Source organism: Diadema antillarum, unplaced genomic scaffold (assembly GCF_040938485.1).
Source record: "Diadema antillarum isolate AM-2024a unplaced genomic scaffold, OU_Dant_1.0 seq00000285_RagTag, whole genome shotgun sequence".
NCBI lineage: Eukaryota > Metazoa > Echinodermata > Echinoidea > Diadematoida > Diadematidae > Diadema > Diadema antillarum.
The window spans coordinates 228,186-247,363 of NW_027271313.1; the positions used below are offsets into that span (position 1 = coordinate 228,186).

At 38.3% G+C, this 19,178-nt stretch overlaps 1 protein-coding gene across 3 annotated transcripts in view; it reads right to left on the bottom strand.

Annotated features, from left to right (window-relative positions):
• LOC139730000 (transcriptional regulator Erg-like) overlaps nt 1-19,178 on the bottom strand; it is a 156,110-nt gene that overhangs the window by 80,611 nt on the left and 56,321 nt on the right. For all 3 annotated transcript variants that reach the window (XM_071640922.1, XM_071640921.1, XM_071640920.1), the window contains exon 2: nt 197-701. In XM_071640922.1, coding sequence (XP_071497023.1) covers nt 197-701 — 505 coding nt within the window. The remainder of the gene's footprint in view (nt 1-196; nt 702-19,178) is intronic.

A 19,178-nucleotide genomic window follows, 5' to 3' on the forward strand; every position in this document is an offset into this window, starting at 1 on the left:
CAAATTATCATGGGCAATGGCAGGATTTTACTGGTTGTCATTACCAATTCCACAGCCAGCTGGTCACCTTGGATCTTGGCAGCTGGCGTGAGGAATTAAGGACAAAAAACTCTTGTGTCAAATCATTTATGATGCTGGTATTTATGAGAACACACAGGGGTCAATGAGACAAGGCGTGTTTTTTTTTCCGGCTCACCTGCAGGTACGATTACTCTTTTTTCACTGGTGGTGACGTTTGGTGGCGGGGAGCGTCCCGTGGTACCCGCCGACGCCGACCGTTCCTCAGGTGTGGAACCCGTGGTACCAATATATGGTTGAGGAGGACATGGGTACGGCGGAGCAGCCTGAGATGGTTCTGCATTGATGGCGCCAGCTGCACCACCGTGAGGTGGTTGGCGTGGCTTGGCCACACTACAGTCTAAAGGGGATTCGGGCTCACCCCGGGTGACCTGTGGTGCGGGCAGCCCGTCGTGGCCGCCTGCCGATGGCTGCTCGATCTCCTGCTTCATTCTCTGTTCCTGCACACACGAACTCCAGATGGGGGCCTCGTTGGTCGGAGACGCGATGACGGCGTGTTTAGGCTTCTGACCAGACGTTACGAGGATGCTGCTGGTCGGCGGTGAAGCAACGATTGTGTTTGTCTTTGTCACGTACGTGTTATCAAACATCGACTGGTCATCCGAGACTACGTTGAGTGCTTCCTGCATACATAAACACAAACAAAAAGAAAACATTAATATTTGCATGGTGTCAAGATAAAGACCAGAAATCACAAACGAAATCTAATTATTCGGCGAATAATCCCTGTTTCCAAAGAATTGTAAAATAAGACTGATTTCCAAATTGTTCTTGTGAATGCAACCTTTGTATACTTGATCCAAATGACCCCACTAATTCCTCGCGGAGTAAGGCAAGGCGAGACTGCAGTAACCGCTTCCGGGTTAAATTAGCTCGACTTGAGACGTGACGTCAGACATAAGTGGGCTACCTTGCACCGCAGCAACCGACAGTGAATCTCACACAAAATCATGTGCTAGATCTTTCGGCACCAAAATTATCAAACTTTCTTGGTGACTGGCTGAATGCATAGCTCGATGAAAATAGTTTTGTGCAGTGCAACATGCGCATAGAATGAATTTAGGTAAAACCATTTTGGTTTGTGCGCATGGCAAACAGTGGAAGGATAGGGCCCTGTGGTCATGATGGTTATTCAGTTTTGGCTTCCGAGGAAAGACACTACAATGGCATGTTGAACAGTATTGAAATGTATAGAAATATTTCAATGCTTCAGGTTATGCCATTATAGAAAACACATCTACTCGTTCAACACCTAAAGCAAGGCTTACAATAAAACAAGTCTCGCTGTTGCAGCAGTCTGCTATGCTGTTGGGATGACCAAATAGTAAAGACAGCATGTTTTCCGTAAAAATCCACAAATGACTAATGTCAAGGTAATTTCAAATCACAATGCTCCAGAAAACCGTGACGTCCTGCTACCACAAGGGATTCTCGAAAAGATATTGAGTCGCGTAAGGATCCGGCCTGTGGCCTATATGAAACGAGTTAAGTTGTTTGCAGTTTGAATTTCCCATTTATAATGGGCCCAATCAACTGATTCCACCCTTTAATACGCATCTTTTTGCGTGTGTGTGTGTGTGTGAATGTGTGCCAAACATCCACATGACTGTGTTCAATGGTGCATATACACAGACCACGATACTGGAGATATGCCGCTAGACGGAAGTTAAACATGTCACTTTATTTCCTCCACACTCCGCTGCCTGCTACCATAATCTGTGTTAGAGGCAAAAGTTCCTCCTTCGAAGGGGCGTGTAAAGATAGATAATTGCATTTTTATCGATCTGTGCAATCTCTTCCTCCTAATATCACATTATTTATCACAGAAAGTTGGTCGAGTTTTCCTTTAGTACCCAACAAACTTTATTCTCCATTTCTCGGTAGAGAGGAAAACCGCATAAGCCCAAGAAAAAACAAACCCCAAAACGTGTCTGTATGTAGTCATCTGTGTCATTACTTTTCCTTTTGTTTCATTTGATGCGATTGATATTATATCCATTATTTTCTCTTCTGAATCATTGTACATGAAAACGATAAAATAGACTTGTCTATATACAACCCTATTAATATACGTTTGGCCTTTTCCCCTAGATCATTATAACTTTTGCTCCTTATCTCGAATGCTGATTATACGCTCGGAAAAAAAATATAGCTTACATAACCTTCAACAGGAAAATAGTAGTACACTATTACGTATTGGGTTTTACCATATCAAAATACAATATCTAAAGTATTTATGATAAGAAAGACATCAAAATATCAAACTATCAAAGCTATCATGTAATCTCAGAAATAAAGAAATAAAACAGCTTCAAGACAACGAAATGTCAGTCTATTCGAAGTCTATTAAATATTTTGATATGTTAATTTCATATTTCATTTTGAGCTTTTCGCTGTTTTTTTTTTCTACTCGCACTCTTTCTGAATCCTTTCAAGCAATCTTTATAGAATGTATGCGATGACACAAAACAATTTCCCTCGTTAGTTTCAATAAGTCTGTAAGTAGCCTACCATAAACCATCATATCATTCTCAAACTATAGCAAATTCAGAGTTTACGTGAAACCCTAAAATCGTTAACAAGTAAACGAAACACGGGATACATTTCATGAACATGATGAAAAAAATATGCGCCTTTTTTTTGGGGGGGGGGGGGGGGAGGGAGATGCCAAAACACTGGTTCAAAGTTCCATATGGTTGGATAGAATCAACGTGTACCATTTGAGTTCTGCTAAAGCTTTAGTCCGTGGAATCGATGACAGAGGTCCCGCAAACCATAGCAGATTTCGCGAAAACAAATCAGGCCGGAAAACTATCATAAAGTCGGCACGCGACCTGGGAATTGGTGTACAGAGCGAGGCCAAGACGAACCTCAGAAAAAAAAGAAAGAAATAAAATCAAAGGGGAGTCTAACATTCCGTGGCAGACTCGATTTTTTTTTTCTCTCTCCTAGTTCTCCCCCTTTCTGTCTCTATCTCTCTCATGTTCTTTCTGGTTTACTTTTCCTGTTTGACGCGCAGTGTTTAACATTACCGAATTCGGCTAAAATTCATGCCAGCCATTACTGTCATGTCAAAGCCCACATTCGTCTCCTCAATAAACCTTAAGATGCATCAGACAGGAGACTTTTTTACTTTATTTTGGGCGAGAAACATCGAGGAGACTTATGGGCAGCTTCAGACCCATTGTTGGCAATGGTTTCGACAATCTGAATATAATAAACGAATAGTGGAACTCGACACATAGTAACGTTCTGGTGAGTGATGTGTCATCACCATATAGACTTAAAGTGAATTACCTCCCTATTCTCCCTTTGCTTGATACAAATATCTAGCAACAAGGCCCGTATGAAAATCGTAATTAGTGGGGGCACTAAGGTATAGTGGATAAGATTCTCAACTTTCATCTGGAGGTCCCCAGTTCGAATCCTGTGAAGTGCCTGAATCCTTGGGCAAGGTGTATAAATGGGTAAATGCAGGAACGGATCCAGGAATTCCGTAAAGGGGAGGCGCCTTTACAAAATTAAAGGGGGGCGCACGCTTTCCCCCATTTTTCTTTTTATTTCTTTTGTTTTATAGCTTTTGTTTTAACAAAAGATAAAGAGGGGGTGCGCGCCCGATGCGCCCCCTCTGGATCCGCCACTGGGTATCTGACAACGCTATACAGGGTAATGACAACGGCAGGGCTCTCTGGTAGAGCAGTAGCAACACTGAAGAGGCCACCCTGGATTAAGAAGACCGTTTAAATGATGATGATGATGACGATGATGATGAAGATGATGATAATGATAATAATAGTAATGATAACAATGATGATGATAATAATAATAATAATAATAATAATAATAATAATAATAATAATAATAATGATAACAATAATAACAATAATAATAATAATAATGATGATAATAATAATAATAATAGTAATAATAATAATAATAATAATAATAATAATATTGATAACAATACCTGGTAATAATAATGATGATAATAATAAAAACAGTGGCTACTCGTGTAGCGCACAGGTCCACCTTTCGGTGCTCATGGCACTTCAACAAAATGAAAAGATAGATATATACATACAGTGTAAATGTACAAACATGACAACAGAGAAGAAAATGGCAAAAAAAAAAAAAAACACATACCAGATAAAGAAGACAATTGTTCCGAAGATTATAGAGTGCAGTTATAGTCCTCAGTGTGAAAGAAACAAATACTTTTTAAGTTTGGATTTGAATGTTTCTGTAGATGACAGTTGCTTTAACTTAATTGCTGTTTGCTATCAAGAATATCATCACGAAAACTTTGTAACATTAAAATGATTTGAAGAGAAGGGTACAATGTGTGTTCTCGTATTTGAAGGGACTACAGAAGAGAGACAGTTTTGCGAGATTTGAATGCAGGAAAAGAGAAACTTGTGAGGCAGTGACGTCATCATCTCATCTCATCTTATATTAAGTGAGAAGTGAGTTTGACCAATGTCGGCTGTCTCATGAAATCTGCTGAACTTCCATTTTCTGCAGTCTCTTCCTTATTTCGACTTCAGTAAAACTTCTTCCTTTCTAATTGTTTATTTTGTTATATTCCTTAAACATGCTTATGAAATTATTATTATTGTATTGTTCTTCTTGTTACTTCTATGCTAATAATGATAGTAACAACAACAACATGATAATAACAACAACAATAATAAAAATGATAGTTGTTATCATCATTCTTATTATTATTGTTATGATAATAATTATCATTATTATCATTACTATCATCATTATCATTAGTGTTTCAATTACAACTAATTATTGTTATGGTTATTATCATCATTATCATTATCATTACCACTATTCGTAGTAGAATCATAGTTATATTATTTTCTTATCATTACTAGGAAAACCATCGTCACTGTTTTCATGTCGCCATTAAGACTCAGTGGATGTAATCTCATTGTTGCTGAAACCGTCATGCTGTTGTTGTATAGAAACATTCTGCTTCTAGTATTAAAAACTGTAACATCCGTCTCAAGAATTACTCCAAGCTTAGATCCCCTTGGGTGGTAAATGTCTTTTGTGAGCTGTGGTCAGGAAAAGGGGAATTTATGACGTAGTGAGGTTGAATCTAATCCAAGAAAACTTGACTTTTCTGTAATTTGTGTGTGCACGTATGGGTTTTCTGGTAATCGTCTCTCCTTCACTATACGGTAAATGAATTTAAGAATCTTTTGAAAACGTATTTCTGTAACATGTCAGTGGATTAAGCTTTGCGCTGTATGTCAAAATTTCGTCACTTTTATTCTCAACTTGTCTCCTCTTCTCTCCCTTATTCCTTTACTTTTATATTTCCCTCCTTTAATGTGTAAAGAGACGTTCAAACATTTTTTTCCTTTGGTGATATGCGCGATATAAAAATGGGAAATGCGAAACCTTGATATAGGCCTACTAAATGTTTTGAACAAGTGATGGAAAGATATCATGTAAAAATCATGAATAAAATTCTTCGAAAGTATCTTAAGTTTACAGAATACATGAAAACTTACAGTATATTGAGGAATCTGATCAATGAGGATTCGGTGCAATAATTTCACATAAACGCATGACTGGTCTTGTACAAGACAATAAAGGTATGAATTTTATACCTGTGACTAAACTTAAGTTTCAGAAAACCAATTCTGCCTTTGAGAAAGCTATCTATTCATGTCTACCATCCTTCCGGTTCTATTTTTCACTAATAGTGATTTCCAAAAGTAGAGTTGTTTCACCCCTACAAACGTCAATCGGCTTCTCTTCACTTTCTTTGTTTTTTCTTGTTTTCTTTTCATTGATATTTTGCGGGCCAATTTAAATCGATTATTATTTATCTATCTTTTCATTCATTGGTTAGGCGACTAGCCAGCAAAAAGCCTGGCATTTGAGAATACATTTAGTCAACCTGTCTGTCAGAAGACTCGTAGCCTCTGTATTATCAGCAATTGTTTGAATATCAGAGTCTATCAATTACGAGCAGAACGTGGATAAAGTAAAGGGTACAGATAAGCAGTTGCGGATAGATTGATCCCCTTAATCCAGATCAACGCCCGGAGGATGTTTGAGGATTAGCGGGTAACAGTTCGAATTAGACGACTGGTTTGCAACAGGCGCGATCATCGCACCTGTCCACGTCAGTACGGATTGATGGTACGGCCTCTGATTGATGTCTTTGTTTCCGTTCCTATTGTCTCCCTCGGCCAGCCATACAGACATGCTGTATTTAGCACAGCCATGACATCGTATCAGACAGCTTGTGGTATGGTAGAGTGCGGCTACCTTCTAGCAATAAACACAACTCACATCGAGTTGTCCTTAACCAGTCGTCAGAATTACTGGAAACGAATCTTAACTCATTATTTACATGTGCTGGAAAGATACTAACAAAAGACGTTGAACTGCTTATAAGTTTTTTTTTTTATAAATCCCACCTTGCCAGAAGATTGATGGCTTTCATCTACAAGATAATGAATGAAACGATATCACGCAATTTTTACAATAATGATAGACATTTCAGACAAGTAAAAGTAACACGTCCGAATGACGAACAAATCTTGAGTTAGCCAGACACTACCCCATCACACTCATCTTAGATTTATAAACACAATACGTATATGTTATTATCAACGTGAGAAATTGATAATTCCTCATCAATTCCAGGATACACTGGTCTCGTTTAGCAGGTACTCCTATAATACAGGGATCGTACGGGAACGAAGTTGTATACAATTATTTTCTGTAAAAGTAAATGTATATGACATATATCTATTATATTATATATAATACTTATTTTCAGTAGCAAAATCACATTTACTTGTTTCTTTTGGAGATGGGAATTAAATGAATGTATCAAAGTGTAATTTTTCCATCATATCACTTTTCTCGATGATCGCTTTAATATCATCAAGGACAGGAGTCAAATGTATCGCCATCACGTGTTTCACACGTAGATCAAATGCAAATCTTATCTATGTTCATTGTAGATGTAATTTGCTTTGTCTTGGTGGTTTTGTGGTCTTAAACTTTCCAGTGATTTTAGCCATGACAATGAGAAAAATAATCAAATATTCTTGGAGTTCATTTAATCCACCAGGAGTCTTGGAAAAATACAGGTAATGCAAGATAATTATCATGTCGAAGTTCGTGAATACTATTTTGTGGATTATTGCATGAGCTGGTACAATAATGAACGCATTTCAACAAATGGTAAAATGATAATACTTGCATAAAATGATACAACCATGTATGTCAGAAATTATTGACTGTTCGTGGTGTACAAATAGATTGTGTAACCCGTGTCGTGAGTCAGAGGGAATTGAGTATATGAATATAAGAACGACCCAAGTCCAATTTTTGGCCAAATTCAGTTTGACATGGGAAATTGTAGCTTATGCATGGACTCATCTTGTGTGTAAATGATAAATCCTAATTACCCCCGGAAGTGCCTGAAATGAATGAGTTGAATCTTATATTAATGTAAGAATGAAGGACTTGGGTCATTCTTACATTCATATAATAGCGCCCTCTCTCATCCTTCTCCCATCTCTATAGCAGAATATCATGTATATGAATCAAAGAACGACCCAAGTCCATATGAATCAAAGAACGACCCAAGTCCACCACACAAAATGGCCTCTCCACAATTAATGTAAATGTTAATTGTCATAATAATATATGTTCTAATTTGTATATACAATGTTGCCTTCCCATCACAGTTAAATAGAATATTATTGGACAAATAAAAAAGATATGAAGATTTTTTTTAGTTTACTCGAAATGATCTTCCATGGACTTGGGTCGTTCTTGTATTCATATACTCAATTATTAACAGGTTACGAATCATCTAAATGTGACAGCGCACTCTGGGTCTAATACGTCCGTTTTGATGCTTTGTTTTATTTGAATTTGTAATCAAAATTAAATCTTTTGGGAGATTAAATACTCGTTGGTTTTAATGCTCGCACAATAACGCTTCTTACATGCCTGCTGAAATGATAGTTACCAAAAAGATACGTAATCATCTGCTCTGTTTCAAAGGATCTAGCACGAAATCATTTCAACTTCATTTGTACGTTATTTGAATATTAACATACTCATCTTCCGCATCTTACAAGCTCCACTTTTCGGATAACTCTTTTCCACCGCTATATCAACTTTGCTGTCATCCTTGCAATGTATACATTGTTTCTCCCATGATGCATTCATTTGCACATACATTTTATGAAAGTAAGAAATAACTAATCAGAGGGGCGAAGATATTATATTACTTTCTTCAATTTGTCTCCCTCTGTACAAATGAAATCTGTAAGATCGCAACTGCTGATCGACATTTTAGCGAACTTGTCAGAAAAAGGAGCAAGCGAGAATCGAACCTGTCATCTAGGGCCTACTGCTTTCCGGGCAGCGACACTACCACGAGGCTACATATATTTTGTATTATACTTTATGACGTGTACTTCTTACAAATTGTTAAAACAATACAAGTTGTCAAATGTATACCTTATATTATGCATTACCTTTTGTCGGATGGAAATGAAATATAAATGAATTGAAATCTGTTATAAATTCCGTAATGTATCATGTTATTTGAATGTCATTTGGATTCCTATACTCTGCAAACACTGTGTATCGATGCTAACTGGAAGATGCTCTGAGAGAAAGTGACGTCAGTGATGCATCCGTGTTATAGTTTTATAATTCTATCTAGTTCAATGATTTTGTTTATTAATTTGTTCATATATACACACAACTTCCTATTGTCATCATGGTACCATGTTAACATCAATCTAATCCCTCCCCATTTCTATTCGGGAAGGTGCCCCCTCATTTTCCCCTTGCTAGAAGATTGGAATATTTACCGCCAAACGCCTTGGACTTTGATTCCATTGATATAATAGTATGATCCTGTAATCATTTCAATTTCATGTGCCATCATTTATGCATTCCACAGCACGCAAGACCGTGATAGGGTAGAGGCTGATTACTTCTCCGCACTGGATGAGTTTCTACAGCACAGGTCCCAGTAAACTGTGCACGGTACGCAGACTATAGCTTAGTGCAGCACGTCATCACCTGCGTGACTTGACGACGCTACGAGTGTGCGAGGAATGTTGCCTCGCTCGTAGACCTTCAACCTGATAATTGACACCTGAAAATGGCACTTCCGGTCATTTATACTCAATTAATAAGTCCGGCCCGGATGTCTCAGTTTTAGGGGAATGAGAAACAAAGGAAGTAGGTATTTGCCAGGATGGTGCAAACAACAATTTTAAGTAACAAAACCCTGCTCACATACTCCGAGCCAGATGACTTATTCTTTTAAAACACAATCGGAAATTCAAATCGAAAAAAGTGAGAGGAAAAAAGAACATGTTTCACTCGGTATACATTGCGCACTCTGTGTTTACTTATGTATGATTATTATGATTGTAAACTATATAAGGACCAGCGAATGTAATATTTTGAATTCAAATCAGCGTAATCAAATACACTTGTAGTTCTTTGTGACATCTCGTTACCAAGCAACAAGTTATTTTGTGTTAAATACTGGAAACAGATACACACACAAATGTAATTTTTCGAAATACATCCCTGCAGCAACTTGCGTGCTGATTATAATAGTGTATCTATCGGTATTCAGTTACCATGTTTATCAAAACATATATTACGGTAAATTAAGAAGTAACGAGTTTTCTTAACGTTGCGATTCACCCTAGTTAAAATCTTTGTAATTTTCTCTTCTTTATGTTTGACTTCATGACTGAAATAGTAACTGTAATCTCAACGATCGATTGTGGATAAAACCACAATATAATTTTCACTATGAGTTGACTAACCTTGATAAGGACGGATAAGTGGCCCTATAATGGTCAACGCTTTCAGTATACATAGCTAAAGGGTGACCATTCACTCTCGCGACAATTGCTCTTATTTTCTCCAAGGACTTAGGGTTAGGGCTGTGAGAGGGTTTTAGGTTTAGTTTGATGTGAGGATTAGAACTAAGGTTAGAGTTTTGTCTGTGGGTAGAACTTATGTTTGGCTTAGCGTGCAGATATTTCATGGGAGCAATTGTCGCAGGAGCAAATGTCATGGAACCAACTAAAGCGTCAAATCTTGACAGAACTGCTGATGAAAGATTCTGATTAAATCTGGTCAAGACCAATATTCAATACCATTGTACTATGATCATGGGGAATATGCATCGACGTGCTAACGTCAAACACGCAGACTAATTACATGATAATGTCTTAATTCTATGCACACCCATTCTCTTCTGATGCCGATTGTATATGTATGGGTATGTGTGTTTTGCTTGTTAAGTAATCCGTTACAGTTTCCCTAAAATTCCACAGGGTGTAACAGTCAGTAAGCAAAATTCTCGAGGCAGTAACCTGAAATGATTATAAACTATAGCCGATATCGTAGGGCACGCATGGGAGGTATACAATACTTAGGCTCGCTGTGCGACACACGCAAAGTAAATGGCACACTAATACACCTGCTCCGTGCACGTTCAGTTAGCGCATTCGGTTTCCATGGAAAATGAACTCGAATAGAGACGCCGTTATCCTTCCACTTGTGATTAGAATTGAAGCAAGTAATTATACATTAAATGCGCAGAGATTCTTTTGTCTTACCTGAACGAGAATAAAGCAAATGCTGGAGTAAGATCGAAGATCTTAAGTAAGGATGGGGGAGATAAAAAAATGAGTATTTTGGAAGAGCTTGCTAAAACAGTGGCAATATTGTGCCATTATTTTGTTCTTAATTTATCCACAGAAACATCAGATCAACGGATCTTAGCTTAAGACATCTAATTTTCTTTATGAACAAAATAAGATTTAGTACTTTAGTACTTAATGAGGTAATTGTTGGCTCTTGTGTTATCCAAATCCTGATCGTATCGAAAAAAGATATGGTGCGATATGATGCCATTCGAAAATGAAAACAAGCAAAAGGTGTACTATGTACAAACACACATTTGATCGCGTGCTTACACCATCGTAAGTGAACGGCTACTGATTCCATGGCACATGAAGAAACAGGTTTCCACTCACCCCTCCTTTGTGAATGCTCCAATGCAGACGCATAAAAAATCCATAAATATTGCATAAGTAATCACAAGGCACTACTCTGACGGACAGCCCACGCAGCTTGTAGACGAAATATTGCACACACCCCGGCGGCCACACGTATGACAGCCGATTCGACCTCCACAGACGGGAACCCCCTCCAACGGACAAACCGTTTACGACGGGAAAGTTTGAACCAAGTCCGAAGTTCACAATCAAGCAGTCACTCAAAACAAAAGAAACAAAAAAGAAAGAAACGCGTTACCTCTCTCGGTGTATTTTGACCGGACGCGCCTTAAGTGGACGGCGGGGTGTGTAGCGTCCCCGGTTGTCTTAAAATAAGCGCGCGTGCGAAGTGAAGTTCTCACAACGGCGTGCGCACAGATAAAAGCTTGTCACACGTTTCTAAAAAGGACACTGACTGCAACAAGTTGTTAAGTCGAAGTTCAAATTTGACACTGTCTACCGCCACTGTCGAGTACCCTAAGCCCTTCCATACCATTCTTCTTTCTTTTTCTTCTTTCTCTGCTGCTCATTCACTGTTTTTCATTCTCTCCTTGACGTCTCTCGAATTTTTGTCCCTGCCCCTCCTTTTCAAGGAAAGAGTCTCTGCTGGTTTTCCTTGCTATCCGTTGTTGTCGTTTTCCCCCTTTTTGGGTCGCCCTGACTCTGGACCGCGGAGGGACAACGGCGGAAATCGTCACTTCTTATCAGGGCGAGCAGCGTTTCTCGACTGCAACAGGAAGCTACATGGCAAATGACGTATTATCCCTGTTTAGGTGTACACGGGGGGGGGGGGGGGGGGAGGAGAAGGGGGGTAAGTGGAGTGAGGAGGAGGAGGGGGAGGGGGATGGGGGTAAGAGATCTTGGGTAAAGAAGATCTTTCGGACTGAAGAATCGAGAAACTTATCGATAAAAAGTATCGATACCTCGACCAGTTTGACCAGTGTGACGAGATGGACAAAATGTGCAAAAGTGTCTGAAGTTTTTGGCAAGGGCAAGATTGAGAGAGAGAGAAAGAGAGAGAGAGAGGGGGGGGGGGCGAACTCAGATTGAAAAGGAATGATGTAACGACGTTTCTGTCGTGGATGATAAACTGAATTCACTGTTGTTTAGCTTTACATTCGCTTGTTTTATTTCAAGCTATATGTGGTGTGTGCAGTCCATGATTCAAAGAGCGATGTTAGCAAATGAAAGAGGAAGGTTCCTTTGAACTCAAAATCACAGAAAGTACAAAAGGAAAAACCGGGAGGATAGATTATGATCGAATAATACCACACTAGAGAAGACAAAGTTTGATATAAGAAACTTCATCGTTCCATAGCAGTTTGTATAATGTCGTGAAATCCTATAGATTATCGTCAGTTGTAAGTTGCATCCTTTTCCTTCCTCTTCCTTCCTCTTCATTTCTTTCTTTCCTTCTTTCTGCTTTTTCTAATGACGCGTCATCTATGCTTGTACATTTTTGTTTTTCAGGTGAAACAAAGCAAATAAAAGTGGATATAGGTGCACTGCATAGGTGCACTGCATTGGTATTTTTCTCACGACCTACTCAAACGCTTACTAGTATCTCATTTTTTTTACAGGTAATAGATTGGCAAAAGTCTTTAGTGAGTAAGTCCGCTTAACTCATCTAGATTTAAGATCTGTCCAAATAAATTTTCAATTCGTGTGCATGCAAGCGGCCAGTTCTGACAGTTCTGACCATTCCCTTTAAGGCCTAGCACGGCAAACCTCTCTAAATTTGGCTTCGCCATGAATATGAAGTACAGTTCGTTAACAAATATAGTTCGTTTCTCCCAACAACTCGCCCACGACGCAGGTGCATTGCTGGCGCGCTATTCATCCCGATTTGCGCGCCAAACAAAAGGCGGGCAGGTGAAAACGGCAAGGCAAACTTGCGGATTCCCGACTGACAAATTAAAGAGAGAGTGGACAGACAGTGTCATCTTATTTTTTGGATGCACATATTCAGGTTTTTATATAGCAATGACATACTGGGAGAAAATGTCAACCCTCCGTACGAAAGAACTTTTTAAAACCTACCACAGCGGACAAACAAGTACACATCGTTTCAGTGCATTAAATGTAATGGCAAAGCGGCAAAATCGCTGCAGTTATTGTTACTGAATTACACTAGTTCATCAACATTTTCTCCGAGTGTTGCATACATTTAACATCAGTTTCTATGTGATCAAGAGAAGCATTCACAGCTGAGTTGTTTGTTGGAATGAGATGTTGTCATTCTTAGATTTGTGTCTGGAAAGCGTGGATGTCAGGGAAGGTGAAGTTTGTAAATAAATGATTCGTATATTCTGTAATGCAGCGCGTTTACTGTAACAATGATCCTTAATTATGTAGGATCTAAAGCTTCATAGGACCATCAAATGACAAGAGACGTTGACCTGGTTAATCATTGGTCAAGGGATACCTAAACGGGAATGTAAATAAAGTGAAACCGAATTTATCACTGGATCATTCTTCTTGAAACGCAAATCAAAATCGCTTCAAATTATTGCAATTTAGATGTTTACATCAGTGGACTATGGTGCAATTTGATATGGCGGACAAAGTGTTATCAGGTTTCTTACATGACAACTGCAGAAAACAAGAATTAAATCATTCGTCTTCAGGAATGCGTAGCATGTAGGATTGTTCAGACGACGGAGCGTAACTCCACGTTCAGACATAATAGCTTGTACCGATTCGGTCAATGCATGGATCAACTGTAACCGATTTTTATCTTTCTTTGCGAGTTTGAGGAGTTAAAAGGCGAGTTAAAGAGATGCTGAAGAGAGAAAGGAACAGCAGAAAAGGCAGAGTCTACGAAGCCAGCACCTCTCCTCACACCTGCACCTGTAAGCCAGTGGAGCCGGGTACTAACCCCGTCTTAAGACGAAGCTCACCGTCTCTCTAAGCCAGGATGTTCAGCTTAGCTAAATTTCCGACTAAGTTTCACCTCTAAAAAAGAGTGGAAGAGAAAGTCCTCCTTTTCCTCCAGGCAGGGACATAATTAGAGCAGATTATTGATCCTCACCTCATAGTTTGTCTAAACTTGGCATATTTTCCATTCTACATAAAATTATTACCAAATTATACTCCATTTTATCACGAATATAGAAATACGGTAACATACGCCCCAAATAATGACAGAAAGATAATGTACTCTTCACTGTTTTCTGGCCTGTCAAAGTTATCGCGAAATATTGAGAAATTGACATCTAGATTCAAAATTCCAGATTTGAGAGTACTACTAATATCTAAAAAATCTAAATAACATTTAATTATTTCTAATATTTAAAGATACTAATGACATGAATAATACACGACTATTATATGTATAATAGGTATATATATTTTTCTTTTTTTTTGGGGGGGGGGGGGGGCAATGATAAAATGAGGAACATAACCCCCGGTGCATAAAAAACAACAACAAAACAAACCATGTATTAGTGTCATTAGATTTTACATATATGTTTCAAGCAGGGTGTGAAGATATTTGAGTGTTCTGACTTGCCTTTGAAATTCTGTATTAACATTTGAGATCTTTCTGATTCCTATCGCGCTATGTTTTCTGGCAAAAAGAATTTGGAGGGCTTGTAACCCCAAGATTTGTACATCTTTTGCTTATTGCTGAACGATGCGACTTACAGAGCAGCAGCAATAATTACAAACACACGTTTAAACTGAGCGTCAACATTACCTGCCATACAATGAAGATTATAAGCACAACGTCTAAGAATTAATCTTCCTCATTCTCTTTTAATCGACGATGAAAAACTTTGATTTCGGCAAATATTTTGTAGAGTGTCTCTTCCCTCAGGAAAAACTCTTAACACTAAAGTAATGTTTTTACTGCCCGTACATTCATCAGCGCACTGGTAAGTCTAGCGCTGCTTTGATTGAAACCGTATCGTGTATTTTCCCCTCCCTTAGACTTCGGCGGCTCGAGGACGTCAAATTCCGGTGAGTAGAGTTTGCTGCGGGTCGTCGCAGAATACTGCCGAACAACATCCAGCGGAATCTACGTCAACGACCCCAGCCCTCTCCCGTTACTCACCCTCAGTCAACAGACTCCCAAATCGGGGTATTAAATCATTATTTCCACCACTCTTGCTCAGCAATTTTTTGCTATTCCTCCATCGGTGATGAGAAGCATGGATTAGGGAAAGTGACGATAATAGCTGAAAAATAACATCCCCATAATCTCCGGTTGTGAAATCCGACATACTTCCATCGCAATACGCCAGTATATGAAGGGTTGGATTTCAAAAGTCGTTTGAAATAGATGACAAATATCATTACAAGAGGAGCATGTAGATAATGTTTGAACTAGTAAAGCTAAAATGATTTAAACCTAATTATCTAACAGGTAAAGCGTCAGCTCTATTCCCATAGCCGTTTTCTTGATTAATTTATTGTGTTTCTACCTTGAAAGTGTAGTGACATTTTCATAAATATATCTCTCACTTTTCTTACGCTTTATTCTACATGTTTGCCTACATTCACTGGAATTTGATTGCAACAGTTTGTATCTTTGCACTCATCTAAAGTTTGACGATGTTTTGATTCACTCGATCGCCCACGGCCGGAATGATATTCTAGATTTGTGTTGTTTGCGCGATTAAATATCATTCAGCGCGAGCGACTAACTCGGGTAATAACGCGACTTCCTCTTACAGCTGACCTCCCAAATGCCTTTTAACGAACGAGCCTAATTGATGTGATTAGGAGTGACGGGACGAGACTGAAAAGGTAAGCTAGGCTCCCTCCCAGACATTTTGAGACGTTTTATTTTTAATCCCCAATATTTTTTTCCTTTTTTGCTGTATACAAATTATCATAATGGGAATGTCATAGTATAGATAGCTGATTGCTAAAAAAAATGATAAAGCGTTCAAAAGATTATAATGTTTTAAATTTCAAATTGCAATAATCAGAGCATATTATATTACACCTTCCGGGGCTCGATCGCAGAGCTAGATATTAGTGAGGCACATACACTGCTGTTTGCATCGGCACTTCCTCATTGCAGAGTGTGGAGCTAGGAAGAAATGTGTCTTTCTCGAACTCGAATCCCTATTTCACCAAACCCATGGCCGACCAGAAATCGGGCGGCAAACTTGCCCAAACTGATGCAATGAAGCGATGAAGCAGTACGGTCTCTGACCCTGTATAGACCCTTTGATTGAGTGCCATCATTCATTCTTCTTTTTTAAGTCTTACAGAGATATTCTGGGAGTCATTTGCAATCGATCTGTCATCTGTAAGGAGTGCGTCCATGCGATGCGATGTCTGAAGATTGTCTATCTTTGATCAAAGTGCAGAGAAAGTGCCATGCCTGGCGCAACATGCTATAGCCACACGCCTCGCTGACTGCAGGGAAAATATCATAAATATCAGCTCTGAAAGACAGACAGAAGGGGGGGGGGGGGAGCGGGAGGGGAGAGGGAGAGACAGACATTCAGAGAGAAGAGAACGGGATAGAGATTTGAGAGGTGTTAGGCAAAGAGCGCTTGCAAAGAGTAATGACTTAACATATTATAAGTAAGGAGCTGAGCGGCTTAAGGTGGACCATCTACCTTGTCATTACAAAGTTGTCAAAGTTTGTAAAACCGCCTCAAATAATCGCATTTGTCAGGTACGTAGTATAAATCTAACGCGAATCTAATCATTCCAACTTCTTGAGTCGTTCCATTGCAAATGACAATAATAATAAGATATCAAAAGCTGATATCATATGTGGTACGAGATGACAATTAAAGTTTTATAATGACAAATGATAGGAATTATGGCATCTCAAATGGCAGCAATCATAAAATGTCAAAATCGTATATCATAATTATGTGATAAAAGTGTTGATAAGTAAAGTTATTCTGACAATGATAAGAATACAGGTCTACGTCATTTTTTTTTAAATAGAGATTAAAACTTATATATGCCTATCGCATTATTTCAACTCATTCGTATGGCCTGCTGATATATATGTGTATATATATATATGTGTATTTTTTTCTTTTTGCCCAGGAGTTGCCCGAAATCCTAGCAATTCTACGGAGAATTCTATTTTTCTGGGCAACAGTGTTTTAATTAGAAGTCACGCGTAGGCTGGCTGTGACAGGAGGGTAAACTCGAGTTGACATCCGACAAATTACAGCTCCCCATACACTTCCAGAAATAATTGTATGATTTACGATTCTCGGTCACTCAACTTCCATCGCGCCCGTCAGCTAATTCTCTTCAATGACAAAAGGAAACCATAACGTATTTAATTCTCCGTCTCTTTTTCGCTTCAGGTTTTCTTTACCATAGCAGCGCCAACATTTTTGGAGCAAATATGACAAGAAAAAGGCCAATCAGTTGATTGTGACCTTTTGGGGATGAACCGTACCTAGTCTAACAATTTTCCTTTCGATTTCATGAAAAACAGACGCCATGATTAGAAACAGTATTTTATTTTACTTTCTTCGTTCTCTCTGGTGGTTGCAGGCGACAAGGCAATATTGTTTACGTCTTCAAGCTATATCAGATATATATGTCTCCATCTCTGGCACACAACTCTCACTAGAGGAGGATGGTGAGTTTGACGTTTGGACTGATGTATTGATAACTTGATCTGTCTCCTAATCATCCATGACAACATGACAGCCAATGCTTTACAAGAAAAGCAAAAAACAAAAATTGCTACTCAACGATCTTGAGATCACGGCACTTTAACCCCAGGAGTATATATAAGGCATATCAAGCACACTCATTTACAAAAAAAAAATTCTACTTTTAATGTCAATACGACAGAAAACCATAATAAAAAGGTTAAGTGTCATGAGTTTCTCAAGATAGCATTATTCAAAAAAAAAAAGTAACGAAAGTGACAAGGCTAACAATGTTTTTGTAAATGCTCTTTGTACATCTTTGTAGTCTGGTGTAATTAAAGACCATCTTCAGGTAGATTTTAATGAATAAAGTAAAAAATGAGCCAGGTTCCATCGAAGTTACCTCAAACAAAAAGTTACAGAATTGCACAGTTTTACATGTTTTGTATGAAGTAATGATGTCATTGCGGTAACCACGTATTCAAATTATATAGGGTGAGAATAACATGGCCTAAGAATTTTCCCAATGACATACACACAAATCTTAACTCGGTTTTCTATCATGACATAAAAAAGAAAAACGCTTGTAGCTTTTTTTCTCATTTGTTTTGCTTTGTTACATTAATTTAGTATAGATAAATTTGAGATCAAAAGTGTTTGCAGGTGCTGAATTGTTGACCAAACCATAATTTATGGTATTTTTGTTAAACCAGTGGGAGTTGCGATGTGAGTTGATGACGTCATTACTTCCCTTAATTTGAATCTGAGTTGCAACCAACAGCATTAATCAGTGGAAACATGTGAGAGTTTATAACTGACTTATTTCATGTCTGACTTTGAAGAACTCTCTACTCTTTGTTTGTCATATTTTACTTTCTCATTCGTGTAACTTAAACATGGCATAGAATTGCACTTTAATTTTGTTTTATTTGTCGAGTCCTATGATATTTAATGTTAGTTTCCTGCAGTACTTCTCTTCTTTTTCTTGTTTTATTTGACATTTACACCGTTTTCAGACTTTTTAATCCTTTTCGTAGCTGCCCCTGTAGAGTTTATACTCGAACATTTGATATGATAATGGTTTTATTTTTTCTCTGCAATGTAATACTTCAAAATATTAAGCTTTCTAATAACCACCAACTATCGTCTGTTTCTTCTCTAGTCACTATGACTATCTAATTTTCAGTGGTTAATAATATCTGTTAGTCTCTTATAAGTGTTCTTCAATCATTGGTTTGCCTTCCGCTTTTAGGTATGCTGATTGATTACGTCTTTTTGAGAGATGCCTTCCTTTCTTATTCATTTTTTCTTTGCCCTTGTTGCAGAACTCTTCCTGCTATCCCCTCCTCTCCTTCCTTCTCCTCTCCTGTTGTTACTTTTCTACGCCTCCCTTTTACTTAATTTCATCCTTTATTTTTTT